The sequence below is a fragment of the Hypomesus transpacificus genome, chromosome 24 (genome assembly GCF_021917145.1).
Source record: "Hypomesus transpacificus isolate Combined female chromosome 24, fHypTra1, whole genome shotgun sequence".
In the NCBI taxonomy this organism is placed as follows: Eukaryota; Metazoa; Chordata; class Actinopteri; order Osmeriformes; family Osmeridae; genus Hypomesus; species Hypomesus transpacificus.
In genome coordinates this window covers 4,765,672-4,788,739 of record NC_061083.1, presented here as the reverse complement: position 1 = coordinate 4,788,739, position 23,068 = coordinate 4,765,672, and the positions used below count along the sequence as shown (strand labels likewise).

At 51.6% G+C, this 23,068-nt stretch overlaps 1 protein-coding gene across 1 annotated transcript in view; it reads right to left on the bottom strand.

The window, feature by feature from the left end:
• Positions 1–2,596: 2,596 nt before the first annotated feature.
• Positions 2,597–23,068, bottom strand: part of LOC124486461 (protein FAM222A-like) — a 46,224-nt gene continuing 25,752 nt past the window's right edge. Inside the window, exon 11 of the mRNA XM_047048060.1 lies at positions 2,597–7,603. Within this exon, the coding sequence (XP_046904016.1) occupies positions 6,168–7,603 (1,436 nt within the window). The 3' untranslated portion in view covers positions 2,597–6,167. The remainder of the gene's footprint in view (positions 7,604–23,068) is intronic.

The following is a 23,068-nucleotide window of genomic DNA, read 5'->3' as shown; positions in this document are numbered from 1 at the left end:
TTTGGGGGGGAGATAGTTATGTAAATGTTGAATGGAGTTAATAGAATAAAAACGACTGGAAGAGTCGGAAACCTAACCGTACATGCAATACCACCTACATCCACCGGGGCCGTTGCTTCAAGCCGAGGGGCGAGGGGTGGGGGCTTGGGTCCAACACGCAGGTCTTGTCGTGTGTGTGACGTAGATAGGTATACAAAAAACAACCAAGAACCAAGGGATTAGAAGTCATCCGCTTTATTTCCTTAACGCCAAACAATATTACATACCAGAGAGGATAAATTAAAACCAACCATCTACGTCGAAATAAAGATATTTCAGTCCTGAGATCGACAAAAAGCAGGAAATGGTTAGAACAACAACTATGGTACCTGGAAGAAGGAAGAAAAGTTGTAATTGGAGGGGAGGGATGATGTGGGTAGAACGGCAGTTTCAGTAAATTGGAGGTGGAAGTGTTAGGGAGATTAGGGGGGGAGAGAGGGAACATGTGAAAGGGAAGAGGGAAAGCAGTCACAGAGATGCTTGGCTGTAGGCACATTCAAAAGTTGAAAATCCCCAAATTTGAGGATTTTACAAGTTTTTTATATTCTGACCCCTTGTGTTGAAATTTAAGATTTATACATATTAAGATTCCCTCTTCCCCCAAAAAGCAAGGTATTCTTTACACATTTTTCATCCTGAGGACACAATCAAACATAAACATAACACTGCAGGGACTACAATAAGAGATGCCTCTATATTTTCCATTTCCATATATATTATTTCCTCAAGGCACCCCCAGACTGTGGCAGCTTTGGTGCATTGGAGATCATTCTGGAATCAGCCCCGTGTGTTTACAGGAACATTCGGAGTGCCACAAAAAACAACAGGAAAAAAATGATCATATCCAAAATCAATAAATCCCCAGACTTTTTTGGTGTTTGGTTTGGATATAGCAACAGACAGAGAATAGATGGGGAGATTTTGAGGACCATAAGCTTTTTCTGCTGTTATATTCAGGAAATACAACCTTGCAGCTCCTGGAATGGTGACCAGCTGCCCCTGCGTTGGCAGAAAGAAAATGTTAAGCTGTGCCTTGGGAACAGGGGCTTCTGGGTAGAGCCTGATTAAATGTGTTGATCTGGGTTGATGGTGACTCGTGATGCGGTGTCGAAGACACTGCTAAAATAACAGTACTTGTTCATTCAAATGCAATGATATTCACATACTTGCATGCGCACACGCGCACACACACACACACACGCAAGCCAGCTGTGCACAGGATCACCAGTTTCAACTGAAAGTGCTGTGCTGTATCTCTGTGGGCCAAAAACAACAACATTCGAAAGCCTGACCACCCGGATATTGTGCAATACATCTAATAATAAGGCTTGTGGGGTCAACTCTAATCGAAACAAATGTGATTTTTTTTATCAGAGATCCTGAGTTTGACTGTGCTGACGGTAAGATCTCCATCTGTTTGTGGGTTTGGGGGAGGGCGGGGGCACCGGGGGCCCTCGGGGGCCCAAGGGCAGCCAAGGGACGAGCCTGTGTAAGCCTGAGCGGCGATGAGGGGACAGCACCCCTCTGTCATCTGTGTGTGCGAGGTTAGAGGGACAGAGCCAGAGCTCCACAGAGAGAGCAGCTGTCCTCGTTTTCATCCTCCTCTTCCTTCCCTCCCTCCCTTCGATTGGAGGAGAGAGAGCTGGCGTGGCCTGGCCTGGCCTGGCCTGGCCCCCCTGCCCTGTGCCCTGCTCAGAAGGAGCTAGGATTGCCCTCAGATAACACACCAGGTGAAGGACATGAGGGACTGGAGGAGGGGGGATTTGCTAAGAGATCTTCACACTTCGCTTAATCCCATTGCAGCCCCCTTGGCCTCGGAAGATCCTCTCCAGGAGAATCCCCCCGTCCTTGAGAGGGGACACTGGTGGGCACAAAGGTCATCCTCGACACGTCAGATGACCTTCCTGGAGATGTTCTACTCTAGGATACTTGCGTGTCCAGTGTACATGAAGCTCCCTATCACACACAGAGAGAGAGAGAGGCTCTTCTGTTGTCTGTGCTCGCAGAGGCAGTCTCAGTATGGGACCGCAGAGCTACTGAATGAGGCTGGACCCCGCCACAGACCAACATGGTAAGCTTCAGGACTACACTCTCAACCCTCCTCTCTCTCTCTCTGAACCCTCATCCTATCTACTACCCCCTCTCCCCTCTCCCTCTCCCTCTCCCTGTCCGTCTGTCCGTCTGTCCGTCTCTCTCTCTCTCTCTCTCTCTCTCTCTCTCTCCCTCTGTCTCTGTCTCTGTCTCTCTCTCTCCCTCTCTCTCCCTCTGTCTCTCTCTCTCTCTCTCCCTCCCTCTCTGTCTGTCTCTCTCTCTCTCTCTCTCTCTCTCTCTCTCTCTCTCTCTCTATGTCTCTCTGTCACAGCTCACAGGGACCCTCCAGCCAGTCAGAGCTCCACCAAAACATAATCCAGCAAAAAACCGATCCCCCTCCATCAAACACAGCGCGACTCTCGGGAGGGTATCTGGACGGCTGGGTGGTTCAGGGAGGGCCTCTAAAAGCCTGCAAAGGCTCAGCAGCCTCCCCCCCACCCCCTCCTCCACCTCCAGCACCCTGAGCCCCTAACCCAGTCCTAACCCTGGGTTGTTTAAGTACCACTGAACCCTGCTGGCTCTTGCTGAGGGAGCCAGGGTTTAGCTAATGGCAGGCCATATGCCACTCCCAGAGAGAGACTCACATAGATCGGCTCAGGCACAAATCTGTTCCAACTGTAATTCCATTATCCTAATATGGGGTTGAGCGTCCATTGTCCTAAACCAGGAATTCTAGAAAACACCATTGTGACAGGGTAGGATGCGTTCCCACCAACAAGGGCCCACGGCCAGACTGTTTAGAACCTGTGTGAGACCCCCAAATCCTACCCATCCACATGAAACAAGATGTACACACGTGCAAAAGGGTTTCCAGGTATCCCCCAAATCTAACAAACTGTCCCTTTCTCCTCACACCAAGGAAAACTCCTTATAATCCAAGTTCGTTTCTTCCGATTGTCTTGATTCAGTTCCATCTGATTATGGCAAAACCGTCAAAAAACAAACTGAGTGGCAGAAGGATCGTCAAATGCTTCCACGCCGGAAGCCTGGTCTACGTTCGGATTTCACTTCCCACCTCTCCAATTCACATCGTTCCCTTTTGAAGGGAACAAATTCACAAACTAACAGCCAGTTACTCATCTGTCCTCTCCTCTTGTTCCTCGCTGCCATGGTAACCTGCTTATTCCTTTCTTGTGAAGGAGGAGGTGGGTTACTACACTGTACTCCCCACCCTCAGTGTCCAGCAGCCAGGCTTAACCCACGATTCACTTCCAGTAGATAAGAGGCCCGCTACCACAAACCCTTAGTTGTGGGAAAGGGCTGACACCAGCAGCTTCTCTCTCTGTCTCTCTGTCTCTCTGTCTCTCTGTCTCTCTGTCTCTCTCTCTCTGTCTCTCTCGCTCTCTCGCTCTCTCTCTCTTTCTCTCTCCTCCCTCATAAACACACACATTCTGTTCAACGTCATATGACATGCTTTAATGCTTGGATGCAGAATCCAAAGGGAAGGGATTTGAGTCTGGATGTATCTGTAAATCTGTCAAAATATTTCTACAAGACAGAAAATATGCTAGATCCAGGACTGTGGCTTGGGCGTTAAGCCCTTGAAACAACATGGAAATATTTCAGTGGAATGTTAAGGAGGCTTACTGTGCAAGAGCAAGTCTGGAGGTTCTCTGTTCCCCGGCTAAGAGCGTTGTCAGCTTTCCAAGACAGTAGCACTTCCACAAACACTACTAGTTTACTAATGTAAGGCTTCTGGTTCAGATAAAGCTAGGGGTTATCTTGAGGGGAAATTCAAATTACACATTTGCTGATACATCGAGGTGCAAATGATGACGCTATTCCGCCGCTTTTGGTTTTTCCCCACTCTATGATCATACCAATCCTGTTTTGCAGCTGAACTATCCACACACACAGTTGTTTTAGAGAGACAGAAATATTTCGGTAATGTCGGATCATGTGATTGTAAGTGTGTAAGTGTACCTTATATTTATAATTCACTCTGCCAGCGTGACATTGCCTTGAACGTTGGCTGAAGTCTGAGGCTTTTTTTTCGACCGTAACAGAAGAAATAAAAAATCCCTTTCTTCTGTTCTGCGTCCCTCCAGTCCCTTTCTCTCTTTACTGATGAACACGCTTTTTAAATAATGACAGACTTCAAAGCCAACATGTGGCTTCTCAATATATTCTTAAATGAAATTTATTTTACACCTCAAAACAATAAAGGATGGGGTTGGGATGTGGTACACAGGGAATGTATTCACAACTGTAGTTTACATTTTTTGGTGTAAGCTCAGAGAAAAATGTTAATACAGTCATAATAATTGCACTTCATAAATCTACACTGTTGCCAGAATTTCCCCACGACAATGCCCCAGCTCTCTCTCTTCCTCTCTCTCCAGTTAATAAATTCAATTTACCAGTGAAATTTGACTGACAAAGGAAATGCTAATTTAGGACCAGAGAACTGCCGCACTGATCCAATTTTTTCGTTTTCACTCGAGTCCCACAAGGCATTAGAAGTCTCAGTAATTTAAGTGCAGTACATACAAGGGAACCTCGCAGTCATGATAAATATTTCACTGTTATGAATTATCTAGTTCCGATTGGACGTCAATGTCTGGCCCGGGCCAGACGCAAACTCAACCATAGGCTGAGGCGGACCAAGGAACACAAGGGAATGTAGCCATCGAATCCCCCCATGGAAATGAATGTGTGCCAGGAAGAACTCTGCCCACCATCCCAGTAGCTTGTGTAGAGCCTCAGTGGAGATCCGGTCAACTTTTTAGATGACTTGACAAGTTTAGTTTCATGTGGAGTTTGGAAACAGGGGGGGGGGGGGGGGGGGGGGGAAGTCATGTAACCCGTTATCAGGACACTGTTCAAAAGTCTGGGGATTAAAAGAAATACAAACTAAAACACAAAAAAAGAGGTTGCGTGAACAACCTCCCACCCATAACATTCTTCATTGTGACATTTCTCTTCAACATATATTTTTTGCAACCTTATATTTTCAATAACCCTTTTCAAGATTGACTGTGGATTCCAGTGTTGGTTAGGAAAGAGAGCTCTTCAACTGGGTTCTTACAGAACCATAGCAGTGCCTATCAGCATAAGGAAAAATAACTAAAGAAATTATTAAACCCCAAAAGAAAATAATAAAAAGCGTTTGAGACACTTTTCCCCATAGCAGCCAATGCATATAATATAACTACAAATATATAAAACAACAAAAAATAGGTTCAAGTTTTTCAAGTTTCTTAAATATATCATATCCAAACTACCCAATTCCAAACTTCAAAGTTAACAAGATTTTAAACTCCAAGCAGTGCAATTTATGTATCAATTATAACAACAATGATTACTAATATTTCACTATCCTGTTTTATTAAATTTTTGCACAAGTACTAACCCCATACTCTAGTTTCACCTTGGTAATTCAATGTGTGTGTATGTGCTTCACTGTATGTGTGTGTGGTTACATGTCTGTGTGTGTGGTTACATGTCTGTGTGTGTGGTTACATGTCTGTGTGTGTGGTTACATGTCTGTGTGTGTGGTTTAGAATGAGGCTCAGAACGTTGGCCCTTCAAACACATCGCAGTGACGATCACCCCAGTGGCTTAGTACATAGTATTTGGAAAGGGAACAGAGGAGACTTTATGCACTTCAAGCTAACATTCCCACCCCCCCACCCCCCCCCAAAAAAAAAGTTCAGTCAAAGCAACAACAAAAAATATAACAACAAAAGAAAAAAATAAACTATCCAAAATTCCTGTTGGCAAACCACACCATGGAAAGTCTGGATAATCTTTAGTCTGGACACCAGGAACTTCTCCAATCCCTTTTCTCTCCCCACAGTAGACCCCACCTAGGAGCTGAACATCCCCAGCTAACCCTCCTCCTCCTCACACAGCACCCCCCTTCCCCTTCACCCCCTCCACCCCACCCCCCCAGAGCCCTCCACCAAGTCACCCCAGTGCCGAGACCGATCCCTTAAAACCAGGCTCTCTCCCCTAGCTCTTGATTCGTTTGTCACACTCGATTTGTGTTTCTCCAAACCACCCCTCTTCTCTCTCTCTCCCTCCCCCCCCCCTCTCTATCTGTAAACCGGGAGGCGGATGTGAGCATGCTGGTGGTCAAGCAGCCGGGGCACGGACACAGTCTCGTAGCCTTTCCCCAACATCTGCTCCTTGATGCAGGGCGGGTGGATGTCGTTGATCAGGTACTCCAGAGACTGCAGACTGCTGCTGAGCACAGCGGTGTTGCACAGGCTCTTACTGGGCAGGCTGCAGCACAGGCCTCCGCCACTGTCTATAGCGGGGTGGTGGTGGTGGTGGTGGTGATGGTGGTGAGGGTAGCCCATCTCCCTGTGGCCCGTGTTGGGCCCGGCTGCGGAGGTCCCCAGGAGGTCCTGAGGGTTGTAGCAGTCACTGTCGGGGGTCACCAGCACGCTGTTCCACGGCGGGGCGAAGTACTGGCCCACGGAGAAGTTCCCGTGCATCCCAACGCAGTTCAGCGGGGACGAGCTGACTTTGTCCAGGCCTCCGGCTCCCCCGCTGGCCGTCAGGTGGTACGGCCTGGAGGAGGAGGAGGACACCTGAGCAGCCATCATGGCCCCTCCAGGGAGGCAGGTCTCGGGGGACTTGCTGATGGCCCCTCCTCCCCCGCTCCCTGCGCTGTACATGCGGAGCACGGCCTGCTGCTGCTGCTGCTGCTTCTGCCACAGGATGTAGTCCATGCTGTCTGAGTACATCCCAGCCTTCACAGCCTCCGAGCTGTGGACGGGAAGCCCCGCCACCCCCCCGCTGTACACCAGGTTGGGCTGGGGAGCCATGCCCGACACGTAGCCCGCTCCGGAGGACCCCGACGAGACCCCCATGCCCTGCTTGCAAGGGCTGTGGCTGGAGGGCATCGAGGGGGCGCCCCCGGGCTGGCACACCTGCTGCAGGGCCTGGGCTTGGCAGTGCTGGTTGATCTGGTAGATGATGCTCTGGATGGAGGGCAGGTTGGATTGGGGGGGCAGGGCCAGGCCCCGGCCCCCGGTCATGGGGATCACCGAGCCAGCTACGGTGACGTTGGGAGGGACCGAGAGGCCGGGGCCCTCGGGGGGCTTGGAGGGCCCCGTGTGGTACACCACCTGACCGTGGCCATTGGCTAAAGTGCTACTGCTAGGCGGCGGGTACGGAGCCACAGCGATCTGAGCCGGGGAGAGTTTAGTCCGCCTGCCTTCCGAGTTCTTGAGAACCCCCTTGGCGGGGGCAAAAGAAGAGGAGAGCGACGAGGACGAGGAGGTCTTGACGATGGCCAGCAGGCCGTGATATCCCCCCGTGTGGAAGAGTGGGTAAGGGTTGTAGCGCTGGCCTGTGGTGTCGTAGCCGTTCACAGTCCGGTTAAGGTGCTTGTGCTGGGGGACCCTGATGTTGGTGGGGAAGATCTTGATGGAGAGAGGGCTGCTGGCGGTCTTCTGGGCGTAAGCGTCCAGCTCGGCCACGCTGGGGTAGCGCGGGGAATGCATGGGCACCGCCAGCTCACCTGAGGAGAGCGAACACAGAGAGACAGGAAGTGAGAGGGGGGAGGAGGAGGGAAACACTGGACACCCTGAAGACTGCGAACAGGGCGTGTTGACACACTGCCTAATAACCCCAAGGGACACAATTCACTGAGCAGTAAGTGCAAGAGCTTCGTTTTTTGCTGATATGTTTGGGGGGAAAAAACTACAATAACACCGTGAGGACCTGAAGGAGCCACCAGACAGGGATGATAGTGAATCAGGGCTGACAAAACCCAATGATCCAGCGCCCATCTCTCCCTCTCCCTCCCTCCCTCTCTCTCCCCCTCTCTCTCCCCCTCTCCCTCTCCCTCTCCTTCTCCCTCTCCCTCACCCCCTCTCCCTCACCCCCTCTCTCCCTCTCTCCCTCTCTCCCTCACCCCCTCTCCATCTCATTTTCACACCCCTCCAGTAGAGAGGCTCATCCCTAGACAAATGGATCTTTTTAAAAACTCATTCTGTTGAAGGCTGGCACCTTAGGCACTGTTAAATCAGTGCTCTGCGAAATTAATTCGGACTCTCTTTAGCATCGAATTGGGTTAGCCTTCGATACCAGAGAAGCTGGGGGGAGGGGAGGGGGAACGGGAGGGGGGGCTTAAACGCTTGTTTAATTGCAGTGGCACATTTGAGATTTATAAGTAGTTTCACTTACTGGGTCTTACCCTTGGACACAGAATTTCCACAGTTATTCAGCCCAGAGGTGCATGGAGAGACAGAGCGATAGAGACCCTGACCCAAACCTCAATTAAACATCTGCAGGGAATTTTTCCAAGCGGCTGAGGGGTAACTAAATAATGAGAACCGAGTCAAGTCGAGTGGAAAGGCAGTGTGCTGTGGACGTGCTGCTGGCAGAACCTAGAACCTACAACCTAGAACCCAGAACCTAGAACCTAGAACCCAGAACCTAAAACTGACTGGTGAGCCGAGGATCAGCACATGACGTGGGCTGCTGTTGCCCGTGCTGTCCGAAAACAGCTTAGTGGGCGATGTCAGAGTTTTTAAGGAGAAGATTGCTGGGTTTTAGGATGGCTGTCCCTCTCTCCCCTGTCTCCTCATCAGACATCTGTGTCTCACATGCAAATGACGCTGTTGGAAGGGCCAGTAATATGAAACCATCCCAAGCCCAAAACTCTATTTCCTCTGCTGTGCGTGTGAGTGGTTGGTCATAGGCCCTGGCCCTCACTTAAGGAACCAGAGTCGAGCCACTGTGAATAGAGGGGGAAAGCAGGGACATAACCATTTCTAGAAGAGTCACCACGTGTCAGTATTGGGGGGGGGGGGGGGGCTACAGAGGTGAGGGGCCGTGGTGAGATTGGATTTAACCGACATTATTCAGGCAATTTCATGGCTACTTAGCTCAGAGCAACAAAAATGGTGGGGGTTGGGGGAAAGAACTCAATTTACAAGCGATAAATCAACTGCCACAAATGACTTGCAAACCCCTTCAAAAATGACATTTCTTATGCAAAAGCTAACAAAAAGCAAAAAAAAAAAAAAAAATGAACCTCCGTTACCATGCAGTCAGCAAATGCCATGGCAACCTGAGGAGTTTGGCGGAAAGGGGGCCGTGACTGAGACTCCCTCCATTTCACTTCCTATCACAAAGTCATTTTAAAGAAACGCCACAGTCACCGCGCTCATTCCTTCACTCCTATTACAGATAGCAAGTTCATTTCTACTATCCAATGGGCCTCCAACTGTGAAAATGATTGAATCTACAAGATCCATATCATATAAAAAATAAATTGGGAGTTTAAAAGCAGGAAGATGCTGCCAGAGCTGTAGTGAAAGTGAATTTCTCACGGCGAATTTAAACTAAGACAGTTCCATTACTTGGCAGTGCTTTCTTCCATATCCACACAAGGACTAAATATACATTATTAAAGACAACTATTGTAGGAGAATGAGAATGAGACTAACAGTCAAATGCTATTTGAAACTGTGGCAGTTTCAATTACAGAGAGGGGATCATGTCATAGATAGATGTGATCTTGCCCTAATGTGGGGTTGGTCAGCCAGGGTCAACCAGGGGAGAGGCTGCCTGCCAGAAACGTACTTTGCCCCGGCTTCACTCAGGCCCTCCCTCCCTCCCCTGCTGACAGAGTTGCCGTTTGCTTTGATGTTTCGAAAACTGACATAAATCGTATTTCATTTTGGGGAGAGAAAAAAACAGGCTAATTTCCAGGCTCATCGCTAGTCCACATGCACATGGAACGGCAGCATATTTTGGTTCTGATCTGCTCTACAGGAGGGCCACCCTCGTGGCCCCCGCCCCTCCGCCATCTTTGATCATCCCATGGTTTAAATGAGGAGAGATCGCTAGCTCTGTCATATCAAGGGCTCATGGCCCGCCACCCTTACCTCCCTCGCTCAGACATGCCCATCATCCCTAATTACTGCCTCACAAGGCAGAAAACCATAAAAAAACAGACAGGAAATTCATTACAGGGTGGCTAATTCCATTCCTTCTCAGTGACTGAGTCCATATTTTCCACGCCTGTACCCGTGTCTCTCCTGCAGGGGAGAAAAGCCTGCTTCCTCAGTCTCTCCCTCTCCCTCTCCCCCTCTCTCCCTCTCTCCCTCTCTCCTTCTCTCCCTCTCTCCCTCTCTCCCTCTCTCCCTCTCCCTCTCCCTCTCCCTCTCCCTCTCCCTCTCCCTCTCCCTCTCCCTCTCCCTCTCCCTCTCCCTCTCCCTCTCCCTCTCCCTCTCTCTCCCTCTCTCTCCCTCTCTCCCTCTCTCCTGTTTGTCAACAGACAGAGCTGCTGGAGTTCCAACCTGGCATCAAAGGGCTTCACACTTCACAGGCCACAGGGATTAGAGGCCCTTTCAGACCCACAAAACCATCTCAGCCCCACAAAGGCTTCCGGTTATTAGAGCCCACAGGCTCCGCGGAGGAAGAGGAGGAAGAGGAGGGGGCAGATGAACGGCTGTCCTCTTCCGATTCCCGGCGTCCTCTTTAAGAGTTCTTTTCTCTCTCTTCTCCTTCTCTCTCTCCCTTCAATGTTTCCTCAGAGCAGAAGTTGATTAGGTATGACCAGGGGGGGGAGACACACAGACGCACACACGGGCTGTTTGATGTGGAGGGAGCCGTCAACGCTCCGGGGATATGGCTGAGCGGGATCAGGGAGGGCGGGGAGGTGAGAGGAGAGGGGCTGCGTTCAGGCCGGTGTGTGGTGATTGGCTGGCTCGGGCTACAGGGGATCACAGAGAGCTGCTGCAGAGTACAGATGGTGCTTACTGATAAACACTCTCTGAGGCGCCCAGCGCTGCCTCCACTGAGGCGCCCAGCGCTGCCTCCACTGAGGCGCCCAGCGCTGCCTCCAGTGAGACGCCGAGCGCTGCCTCCAGTGAGGTGCCGAGCGCTGCCTCCAGTGAGGTAACCAGCGCTGCCTCTGCTTCTGGAGCTCCTCACAGGGTAGGGCTTTCCTGCACACACACATACATATAAATAGACACACGCTCAGATGAAAATAATGTATACTGTATATATCTTGTGTATATATGTATATACACATATATATTCGCACACGCAATTCCACATGATAAAGTTCCAGCTGCAATAGTGTGGCGTTTCACTTGCCATCACTGGAGCATGTTGTTGTCTCTCTCTCTCTGTCTCTCTCTCTCTCTCTCTCAATCTTTCTGTCTCTCGAAATGTAGGGCAGGGACAACAACAGGTGTCTGTACAGGCGACAGCCTGCAATGCCTCCTGGGCTAAATGCTTCACACTCGCTTCGTTTCAACATGTGACAGCCTTGTAAGGATTAATTATTTCCCCCGGGGATGGTAGAGGAGTCGGTGCAGTTTTTTTTCATCATCCTCAAAGCTTTTTTTTTTTTTTTTTCATTCCCCCACATGCACACTTGTAACAGCCTCCCCCCTATAAACAAACCAGGAGAGCAGCACCCCAACCAAGTTCAGGCCGCCGACTCAGAGAACAGCATCAAAACTGTCCCTCGCAGCAGAAAAAAAGCCGCACCACTGAATAACAGCGAACGGAGGAGGGATGAAAGGCCTGACCAACACAGGCAGCGCCTTGAAGAGCTCCGAGAGATGGCAGGGAGGCAATTCATGGGCTGACCTTCGTTCTTAATCATCCACTCCCTGGCACACAATGCCCGTGTGTCAAAGCAGCACATCTCTAAATGCCATCCCTCATTAGCGCGGCGCGGCCTGGCTAGAGAGGCTAGCTGTGAGTGAGGGCATGGTAAACCAGCGGTCGCTAACCACTCACATAAGTGGCAGTGCAGAGGGCTGAGCGGTGGGGGTTAGGAACAGGGGGAACTAGCTAGCATGGCGGCTAACCAGAGCTAACCTGAACAGCAGAGGGCCTTGTTACATTCTAGAACCTACAGCTCCCCTTCCGCGTTTGATTGACACGGAACTCTCCAAGCGCATCGTCCTTGGTGTATCCTGTGCTGTCATTGTGTATGTGTGTGTGTGTGTGTGTGCAGCGTGGGTATGAATGCATGTAGGAGAGAGAGAGGAGAGAAGTTGGAGAAGGGGGGGTTGCTCCATTCTGAACACTCAATTAACACTCCTTTAATTAGCCGGTGGCACGCGCTGAATTCTGATGAACTCATTTTCAGCATTTAAAATGGGGGGGGACACACGACACGGCAACGACGAGGTCCATTGGGTACAAAACAGCAATAAAGAGGGAAGTGTCTGGATTAGACTGTAAAATAAAAAAGATCGATTAAATTCCGTGCACCTCATCCAAGCGAGGGGTCAAACTGTGCTGATCGCTTTGAGCTGAGGCCTATGGAGCTAGCATGAGAGCAGGGAGTTAGCTGAGCTGGAGGAGGGAGGGAGGGAGGGAGGGAAGGGAGGGAGGGAAGGAGGGAAGATACGGCAAGAGAGCAGAAAAGGAGAGGCGATATGGATTTGGAGGCCTTGTGAGAGAGCGGCATTAGGAGCAGAGGAGCATGGGAATGCTTTGCATCCTAATTAGAGCTTTAAATGAATATGCAGGAAGGAGCTCGGGAGGGTGGCCCTGAAAGGCCTCTCCTCCTTCCATCATTGTTCGGAAGGCTGGAGAATCAGGAGGTTAGAGAGATCTCTGCCATGCTTATGAGAGGAAGGCAACATGTACAGTTACTCCGGCACGTTGCAAAAAGAGCCTGCAGCCTTCTGTCACTCCAGAGAGGCAGAAGAAGCACAACTTCACCACAGCTGTGTGGCTTTCATCCTTACAGTCCACCTATCACCAGTAAAAAACACAACAACAAATAACTAACGTTTCTGGTTAAAAAAATAAAGAAATAAAAAATGTTCTGGTTACAAAACGAGAAGGCAAACTGCCGGTTGAACTGCAATTCTGTTTTCACGCCACAGTGAACACGCAGCACACATTAACGTTCAGCCAAACGAACACGTCTCTGAGAGGAGAGCAGATTCCGAGACTGAGGAAAGGAAAACAGAGAGGTCAGCGGCCCAGCACCGTCAGCCTGGCTCCCGGTGACCCCGCCCTCCCCAGACACTCCCCGTTAAATGTGCAAGCGCTGTCGGAACCGGAGTCCACAGGACAACAACATTAGCTTACTGCCCAGACCTCAATCCCCACCATGAGCCCTTTGAAACCACAGGGCCCTGCATAAACCTCACTGCTTTCAGAGCAGGCAAGGTATGCTAATCTTCTGGCAGTTTTTTTTCTTCTTCTTCCCACCATCTTCCTGCATATTCAATCCAACTCAATTCAGTCCTCCACAGAGCGACGCGTTGCCCTTTCCACCTCATTGTTATTTAGCTATTCAGGTTAATAATTAATGGCTAAAACGGCAACAGCAAATCCCTCACGCCTGAATCACTCACTCTGGAAAAAGAAAAAAAAGTTTGACTTGTTAAATGTTTCGCCGTTCAGAATCGACAGATTCTAGGGCATTGGAGCCAGGAGAAACCCTTGACCCGGGTCTATTGTTGAGACGTGAGCAGATAGGATCAGGGTCCATGACACCCGCTCCCCCCCACCTTCCCCCTCTCCCCCCCCCCCCCCATCCCCCCGCTCCCCCGCTGGACAAAAGCTGGGCTGTGAAAGGACGCACAGCTGGGGGGGGGGGGGGGGGGGGGATGTGGAAGCCAGAGGCGGCTCTGCGTCCTGAACAATACCTGGCTTGTGCTAATGGAGGTGTCATCTGGCACAGGGCTGATTAGTCAGCGATTACAGCCGGGCCTCGATTGCCGTGACAACTGCTGCAAACACAAAAGGCCCTGATAGAGCCAGCTGTTTGCTCCTCTGCAATTAACCCTGCATCCCACTCCTCTCTGCTGGGGAGCCTCTTCTAATTGACTATTGGGCACACAAAGCAGAGAGTGAAGACCAGACCCCCCGGACAGCGCCCCCCTCCTGGTCTCCGAAGAAGTAGAAGTGATAATAATAGAGGTGTCCTGCCGACTAGACCGCCAGTCAATCAAAGCCCCCCCCTGGAGGAGAGGAAGAGAGAGAGAGAGGGGGGGAGAGAGAGAGAGAGAGAGAGAGAGAGAGAGAGAGAGAGAGAGAGAGAGAGAGAGAGACGGGGAACACATGCGAGGCAGTGATCAACAGGGCAGAGAAGTATGCTGGCAGGGGGCAGACATGTTGAATGTGCCCTCAGCCAGAGAACTAATCAATTCAAGTGCACGTGAGGGGGACTGAGAACCCTGCTGCCCTGCCTGCAGGAAGACAAACAGTCATCTCAGTGCACCTCAAGGTTGATTTTCCTGGAGACGGTGCCGGAAACAGATTGGATGCAATCGAGAGTTGGCAGGTTTGCTCTGCTATCTATAATTACAATGATAAGCATCAAACCTCATTATGCTTTCTTGAAAGGATATCTGTAATCACTATTGTCATCATCATTGTCATCACCCTCAAAGAAATCCCCTCCTAATGTGAAGTTCTAAGTATATCTACTGTACCACATCCAGTAAAACAGCGTTTTACTGACACTGTTTGAGAAACTCTGCAATCTGAAAACCACTCTGACCCACCACAACTATTCCTGACCTGGTGCTCGGTCAAAAATGGATTTAGTCATTAAAATGGAGGGGAGAAACCTCGTACATGAATCCCAAATGTAATCTTTTATTTCATTACAGACAATTTCAGCTAAGATTCAATCAATTCATTTCCTGGACAACAGATGGAAGAGAAGCTAAAACCAGAGCATGATTTAGACTTCCTATCCTTACACACACACACACACACACACAACCACACACACACACACACACACACACACACACACACACACACAAACACACTCCTGGCATTAAAAACTGCTCCCCACCTGCAGAAGAAGCAACAGATTGTGTGTGTGTGTGAGTGTGTGTGTGTGTGGAGTGTGTGTGTGTGTTTGGGCTCCAGATACTGGGGCTTAGACTGAGATGCACTGTCAGAGATAACCTTTAAGATGCAGGCAGGCAGACAAGATTGGTTATATCCCAACACTGGAACATGTGCCTGTGTCCAGGACTTATGCCCGTGTAGATGACAGGCTTACTTCACAAGACATTTCTGCACATTTAATCCTCATTTCCATCTAATTGAAACGCGGACCACATGTTTGATATCATATAATGTTGTGTATATTTTTCTAGTTAGCATTTAATCTGTAAGCACAGATGTTCCTGAATCCACCATCAAAACTAATGAGCTAGTTTGATGTAGCAACCTTGTGCTCCCTCCTGTCCAACCTGCATTTTATGAGCTTCAGGGGAAATTACAGTAGATTGATGGATCTTAACGGACTCCTCTCTAATAGGGCCCGACTCAAACATATAACCAACACACACTCATAGACAGACAGGCGTGTGTGCACACGCACAGCTTTCCTGCTCAAGACATATGAACCGAACCACCGCCGTCTCTGTTCCTCATTTCCTCTTCAGGGCGAGCTTCCATTTAAAGCTGTGCTCTTCCTTTTATCCCTCCCCCCCTCTTAACCTCCCCTGTTCTTACCCATCTTCGTCTCTTTCTCTCCCCCTCCCTCCCTCCCTCCCTCCCTCCCTCCCTCCCTCCCTCCCTCCCTCCCTCCCTCCCTCCCTCCCTCCCTCCCTCCCTCCCTCCCTCCCTCCCTCCCTCCCTCCTCCCGGTGTGCACCCTCTCTCTGCCTCTCTGAGTGAGTTTCATTGAGGGCGCTCGCCGGGGTGAAATCACCTCAGGGCGAACACTTTATTATCTGTAGTCAAAGCGTCACCACAAATACCATTCTACACGGGCAAGTGTCACTTTCCATTTGTCCGGCCTCCGCCTGGGTTAGGCGGGCTGGCCCAGAGCGCTGTCTCGGACGTGGCGGGTGGAGGCGGCAGCGTGGGAAAGCACACGTCTTAACCCCGCATTGCTGCTCCATCAGCGGCGCCCACACCAGCCCTGCTGTGCAGCAGCGTTATCATCCTCCACCAGCCCTGCTGTGCAGCAGCGTTATCATCCTCCACCAGCCCTGCTGTGCAGCAGAGTTATCATCCTCAACCAGCCCTGCTGTGCAGCAGCGTTATCATCCTCCACCAGCCCTGCTGTGCAGAAGCGTTATCATCCTCCACCAGCCCTGCTGTGCACAGCATTATCATCCTCCACCAGCCCTGCTGTGCACAGCATTATCATCCTCCACCAGCCCTGCTGTGCACAGCATTATCATCATCCACCAGCCCTGCTGTGCACAGCATTATCATCATCCACCAGCCCTGCTGTGCACAGCATTATCATCCTCCACCAGCCCTGCTGTGCAGCAGCGTTATCATCCTCCACCAGCCCTGCTGTGCAGCAGCGTTATCATCCTCCCTGTCCTCCTCACCGTGATCTGGAGCAGCGGTGCCGACAGGGCCAGGGCGCAGGAGAGGCGCTAACGTTAAACGCCTCCTTTAATTGCTTCTGGTCGGGAGAGAATTTCGATTTCTTTTTTCGGTTTCTATGGCTTAGGGGGCTAGGAGGCTAGGGGGGTTTGAGGCTAGGAGATCAGGGGTTAGGAGGTTAGGAGGCTAGGAAGCTAAGAGATCAGGGGTTGGGTGGCCTACATTCCTCCCCTCAGAGTGCAGGTCTCTCTCTCACTCGCCAAATAAACACAGAATCTGGGGCGACGTGTTTATCCCACACTTCATGCGACGGCCTCGACAAACAAAACAGACAAACAATAAAGACAGCACACGCTTCACGTTGGTTCCCATGGAAAAGAACAGAGAGGCTCCTCCAATCAGAGGACACGGTGCCAGAGGACGGCCTGTGGGCGGAGCCCACGGTCACAACCTCGTTTCAAGTCCAGCTCCAGCAGGCTCCTTCCATTTGTAATAATTCATACCGCCAGACGGGCAACATAATAGATTAGACGGAGATAAAATGGATGATATTCATCACTGGGCTGATTTTTTCGTGAAACCAGATCTACCCCTGGGCTCTGGTTGTGGTACAGTGCACTGTGTGTGTACATGTGTGTGTGAGCGAGAGCGAGAGAGAGAGAGAGCGAGAGCGAGAGCGAGAGCGAGAGCGAGAGCGAGAGCGAGAGCGAGAGCGAGAGCGAGAGCGAGAGCGAGAGCGAGAGAGAGAGAGAGAGAGAGAGAGAGAGCTCCACTCCCCATCTCTGGGCCCAGCCCCAGGCCTCCCCAGGCCACCCCCATTGTGTGCACAGCATGGTCTAGAAAGCAGAGCTTTATCAGCAAATACCCCGAGTCAGCACAAGCTGTGGGGGCGGTTATGCGTTGCGACTGGCACACCAGCCGATATTGTCATGTGCGATTAGGCTCGTGCTTATGAGCCTGTGAACTCATTCCTGTGGCATCAAAGTCACCCCCAACCCCTGCTCTCTCTCTCCCTGCCATTTTCCCTTCTCCCCCTTCGCCTCTCTAAAGTCTAAACACTCCCCCTCCACACACACACACACACACACACACAGACACACCAGACAACATAATATGCCCTCATTGCCCCTCGTGAGACGCTGCGCTCCGCTGCACAGAGATCCACACCAAACACACATCATCAGACCAGACTGATATCATTTCCAAAACAAGCCAGTCTTGGGATGCTAATTGCCCCCTGGCTGGGCCCCGGGGGGCATCCACAGGTCAGAGCGCTCCAGCTGCCCAGGGGCTCAGTCTCAACACACAGCTCCGGATGACAGCGCCGATAGACAGGAACAAAGACCAGGCTCAGACGTCGGACGAGAGAGGGAGAGAGAGAGAAAGGGAGAGAGGGAGAGAGGGAGAGAGGGAGAGAGGGAGAGAGGGAGAGAGGGAGGTAGGTAGGGAGGGAGAAAGGGAGAGGGGGAGAGCATGCAACGCAGTTCTGCCGCTACGAGTGAGCGAAAATGCTGTGAGAGAGATTGAGAGATAGATAGAGAGAACGGGAGAGAAAGTGTGAGAGAGGGAGTGAGTGAGTGAGAGAGAGTGTGTGTGTGTGAAAGAGACAGATAGAGAGAGAGAGATAAAAAGAGGGAGAAAATATCAGAGTGTGCCACTGCTATACTTTTTTCCTCGACAAAACAGCTACATGGTACAGAAGCCAAGAGCCGGCGGCACACAAACACACACAAACACACACACACACCCATACACACACAAAATACACACACCAGGGTTTGAGTAAGGGGACCTGAGGAGGAGAGATTGTAGAAGCACACAGAGAGGCAGAGATAAGAGCAGGAAGCAGAGCACAGCAGAGGGAGAGAAAGCAGGGGGGGGGGGAGGGAGGGAGGGAGGGGAAGGGAGGAGGAGGGGGTCGGGGGCACCTGGGTAGGCCTGTCAGGCTGGAGGAAGCGCTGGTGCGCGGGCCTGCAGGTAAATGGAAGAAGAAAGACGCCCGCAGGCAGCCTGAGGCAAGCCTGGGCCCTTCTGTTCTATCATTTAGGAGACAAGTCCTCCACTGATTCCCAATTAATATTTAACACTGCACAGACAACAAGCCCCCATGCTGCACTACACACACTGACAAGGAGAGACAGAGGAGAGGAGAGGGGGAGTGGAGAGGAGGAGGGGAGAGGAGGAGATGGGAGAGGAGGAGAGGGGAGTGTAGAGGTCAGGAGTGGAGTGAAAGGAGGAGAGGAATGTAGAGGAAAGGAGGAGGGAGAATTATTCATGAAGTCCTATTTAATTCATTGTTTGATTAATTTACTATCCCTTTTTCTGCTAATTGCTTACTCTCAATATTAATCGATATAAAAATGATGATCTACACTGTATTCTACAGTGTTTTTTCATATCTTACTGTGAAATAGAATCTCAAGGGTCCGTGTTGTGTGAAGTGGCTATGGTGGCTGTAGAAAGACTGACAGCTAGGGTCACCAGTTCCTCAAGCCATGCCACACAACTGACACATGACAATGCTCCATCTCTGACACTTTAGATTGCAATCCACACACACACACACACACACACACACACACACACACACAGAATGAAGATGGACCTTGTTAGCTGAGCCCCACCACACTAATTGAAGTTAAAGGTCTTGGAGGACTGATGATGTTGAACATGGTGGCTGTGTCTAATTTACACCCTCCAATCAGCCATTCTCCCACACATCCATTTTAAGTTTGGGCCGGCAAAAAAAAAATATGTATTTGGGGTGAAGATGAGGAAAAGGCCATATAGCAAAGATGCGTCAAGAAAACGTACAGCTATAAACTGCCTGTTGTTATATCAAAATGTTATATCAAAGTGCCTCATAATCCTAGCCTTGCTTATCGTGTAACTGTGATGAAGAGTCGTGCCAGTGAGACAGACAGCTCTGCCAACACCAGCTACACCTCCGGAGCCCCCCCTCCCTCCCTCCCCTCCTTGTGCCTGCCTGCTGAGTGCTCAAGCTCAGGGGATGGCACAGCCAGCGTGTCATTTCCTGTGGGACAGCGGGGGCCGTGGACACTCCCTGCCCCCCCCCGCCGCTCTCTGGCAGGCCGGCGGAGAGAGGGAAGCGGGGGTGTTACCGCCCTGCACCTCGAACGCCCAAATGGCAGCTTGGAGGTCTTGGAAGCGAGGTCTCTCTCTCTACCTCCCTCTCTCTTCCCTCCCTCTCTCTTCCCTCTCTCTCTCTACCTCCATCTCTCTTCCCTCCCTCCCCGCTCCTCGCAGAGTCCAAACAATACCCCTCCACACCTCATCCCTCTGACAGACGGACGAGGGCAGAGGGAAGGCAGGCCGCGCCGGGACGCCGCCCGCCGGAAATCATCCTCCGCGGGCCAGCGCTGAGATGGAGGCCTGGCATGGCGGGCGCGCTGCTAAAACACTGCTAACACAGTGCTGCCAACACAGGGCTGCTAACTCACTGATAGGACATTGCTAATAAGCTGCTGCTAGCACACAGCTAACACAACGGTAGCACATTGCTAATACGCTGCTGCTAGCACACAGCTAACACAACGGTAGCACACTGCTAACAGGCTGCTGCTAACACATTGCTAACACGCTACTCCTAGCACATTGCCAACACATAGGTAGCACATAGCGAACACACTGCTGCTAGCGAACTGCTAACACACCGCTGGTACCTTGCGAACACCAAGAATCTAAAGCTAGGTAGCAGTGGAGCTATAGACTTTTGAAAAACGTCCAATTCGTTTTTTCCCCCGATGTCTCTGGAGCTGCTGAATATCAATGGAGGTGTGATTAGGGATGAGGGTGCATGTGTGAGTGTGTGCCTGCCAAAGGAGCAGGGCACGGATAGTCGTCAATCAGCCCCTCCACTGGGGGGAGAAGAAACCCTCTCCCTGACCTCTCCATCTCCCCGTCACAATGTGGAATAATGACACCGACCATGTGCACTCTGAGGAATTCCAAACGGGAGATGGAAAATAGGCAGTTCAATCAGTGGGAAAAGGTCAAGTGCATGCAGATTCTCTGTGGGTCCACTGCTCTCTCTCTCTCTTCCCTCCCTCGCTCGCTCTCCCTACCCCTCTCCTCCTCACAGTTCCACTCCATTCCTCCCTTGCTCACTCTCCCTACCCCTCTCCTCCTCACAGTTCCACTCCATTCCTCCCTCGCCCGCCCGCTCTCTCTCCCTCCCCCTCTGGGGCTTCAGAGGCAATCAGGGAAAAGGTTGTTATTCCTGCTCCTACTTGTGACCACATTTAAATATCTTCGACGAGGAAACGACCCCTTTCTCTCTCCCTCCGTATAACAACCGTCGGAGAACAGCGCTGCAATTTGATACGGGAGGCTAATTCCCTTGTCCTGTCTTGCCGTGGCTTAGAGACACCAGGGTTGGGGCAGTGGCTGGAGGGTCATTACCAGGACATGACAGTGGAGCTGAGAAGCAGAGAGAGCCTCAGAAGAGAGACTAATGGGCCCAACTAGGACTACCGGCTAAGACACAGGGATCTTAGAACTACAATTCCTAGGTGGCCTGTGTCCTGCCCTGTCTCTGTCAGTCCGACGGGCAGGCGGGGAGGAGCCCTGTGCTCTGACACGGGGTCCAAACCTCCAGACCGTCTCTCCTCCTGCTCCCTTATTGGCTCCCGAGGCCCTGCCGGGTGATGTCACAGATTGAGCCTAAGGTCTGATCCAATCACGGGCCAGATGTAGGAGCGACAAGGAGCAGCTCACGGGGACAGGGTGAGGTAAGCAGGAGTGAGCGCGCCGTGTCACATGACCATGAGCAACACGAACCGCCACGAGCGTCCCTCCTCACCACCCCTCATCTTACCAACATCCAGGGTGTTAAACGCACATCGAAAAGGTATTAAATGCAGCGAAGGCCATTTAATCAAAGCATCTCGGAACCAATGTAACCGTCTTGTTCAGTCTCTCAGCCAGAGAGGGGAAAGCAGGGCTGACATGCTGCTAAGTAATTGCTGTCTTGGAGCGCGAGGAGCCGTACAGCAGCTCTGTGTCCCCGGGTCCCTGGGGTCCAGGGCCCCCCTGTCTGGCTCTCTCAGTGTCGCGGGGAGCCCCGGCCCTGTCCACACCTCCCCATCGACCCTCACCCCAGCCCTGAGAGCAGAGAGCCCGGGCAGAGGGAGTCAGGCCTGGGTGACTGGGGTGGGCAGCCTCCATCCCTCTCCCTCCCTCCAGGGCCCTCCTCTCTCTCATCTGCCTGGCCTGAGTGCCCTTTCTCTGGGGCATGACGTGATGAGAGACCCTGGCTCCGCCGCCGTCTCCTCTCCGCCTTTCATGTCTCCATCTAGGGCAACAGCAGACAGACGTGCAGGGTGGGGGGGGGGGGGGGGGGGGTGAGGCGGGCTACAAATGTCACCCATAAGGGGGGATTTAATTAAAAATGACAGGGGCTGGCGCTGGTGAGGCCAGCCACGTACACAGAGAATTTGGGCATGCTGAAAGCAAGTGCCTATGATTTATAATTCAAGTAATGCTCTGCTCTCCTTTTAATTCCATGGCGGGGGAAAAAAATATATATCAAAAGGCCGCCCATATGAAGCTAATCCAATATGATATTTTTAAGGGCAGGCGGTCAATGGCTTTCTGAAAAGCCAGTCTCCCTCTCTCCATCTCCACCCAGCTCTTTCCTCCTATCTTTGCTCTCCTGTGGCCTACTCCCCTCTCTATCTCTCCCCTCCCCCCCCATCCCCCTCTCCCTCTCTTTCTCTCCCTGGCTCTCTCTCTCTCTCTGCCCAGACACGGAGTGGACTGTGATAATGGAAACATCCCCCTCACCGCCTCCCAGCTCTCCCGCTAAGCTCTCGGCGCTCGGGGGAAATTGATTGTCTGGCGAGCCGATCTGAACGCTTCCAGCTGATGGCAGAGCCAGTTAAGTCCTTTTTTATTGAGGGTATGAGGGATTTTTAATGGGAGTCGCATCAATGAACTGTGCAGCCGCTATGCATCTGCATGCAGGGGCTTTTTCTAATACCCTGCTGCCCCGCTCCTCACCCTCTCACCCCCTCCCTGACACACCCCACCTCTTACCCAGAATCCCCCACTGCTTTTGTGCAAAAGGACAGCACATGCAAATTTCAGAGCTCACCTCTCCCCGTGGCGGCAGGTAATCTCCCCCACATCCTGTGTGTCCGGGAGGGGTGGAGCCTGCAGACCACCCCCCATTGAGAGGGCAGGTCACCTTACGCTGTGCCCACCCCCCCCCCCCCCCCCATCGACCCCCAACTGGGCCACGGGTGATCGATCACAGGGGGGGGAGCAGAGCGCGCCCACTTTCCCCCAGCCAAAGCCGACATCTGCCTTTCCGCACCTCTTTGGGGTAGGGCCGAACAAACCCTTCATTGAGGCCTGGGGCCTTACAATGATGAAATCCAACCCTCGCACCTCCACAGAAACTGAATGGAGACTATTATGCTCAAACACACTCATTATGGACCTCAATACAGCCGCTGTGGTGCTCTTTCAATCAAAGGGTTTAACAGGTGGAGAGAGAGAAAGGGAGAGAAAGGGAGAGAAAGAAAGAGAGAGGAGAGAGAGAGAGAGTGGATGGATGGAGGGGGAGAGAGGGAGACACAGGGAGAGAAAGATAGAGACAGAGGGACAGAGAGAGAGAGAGAGAGAGAGAGAGAGAGAGAGAGAGAGAGAGAGAGAGA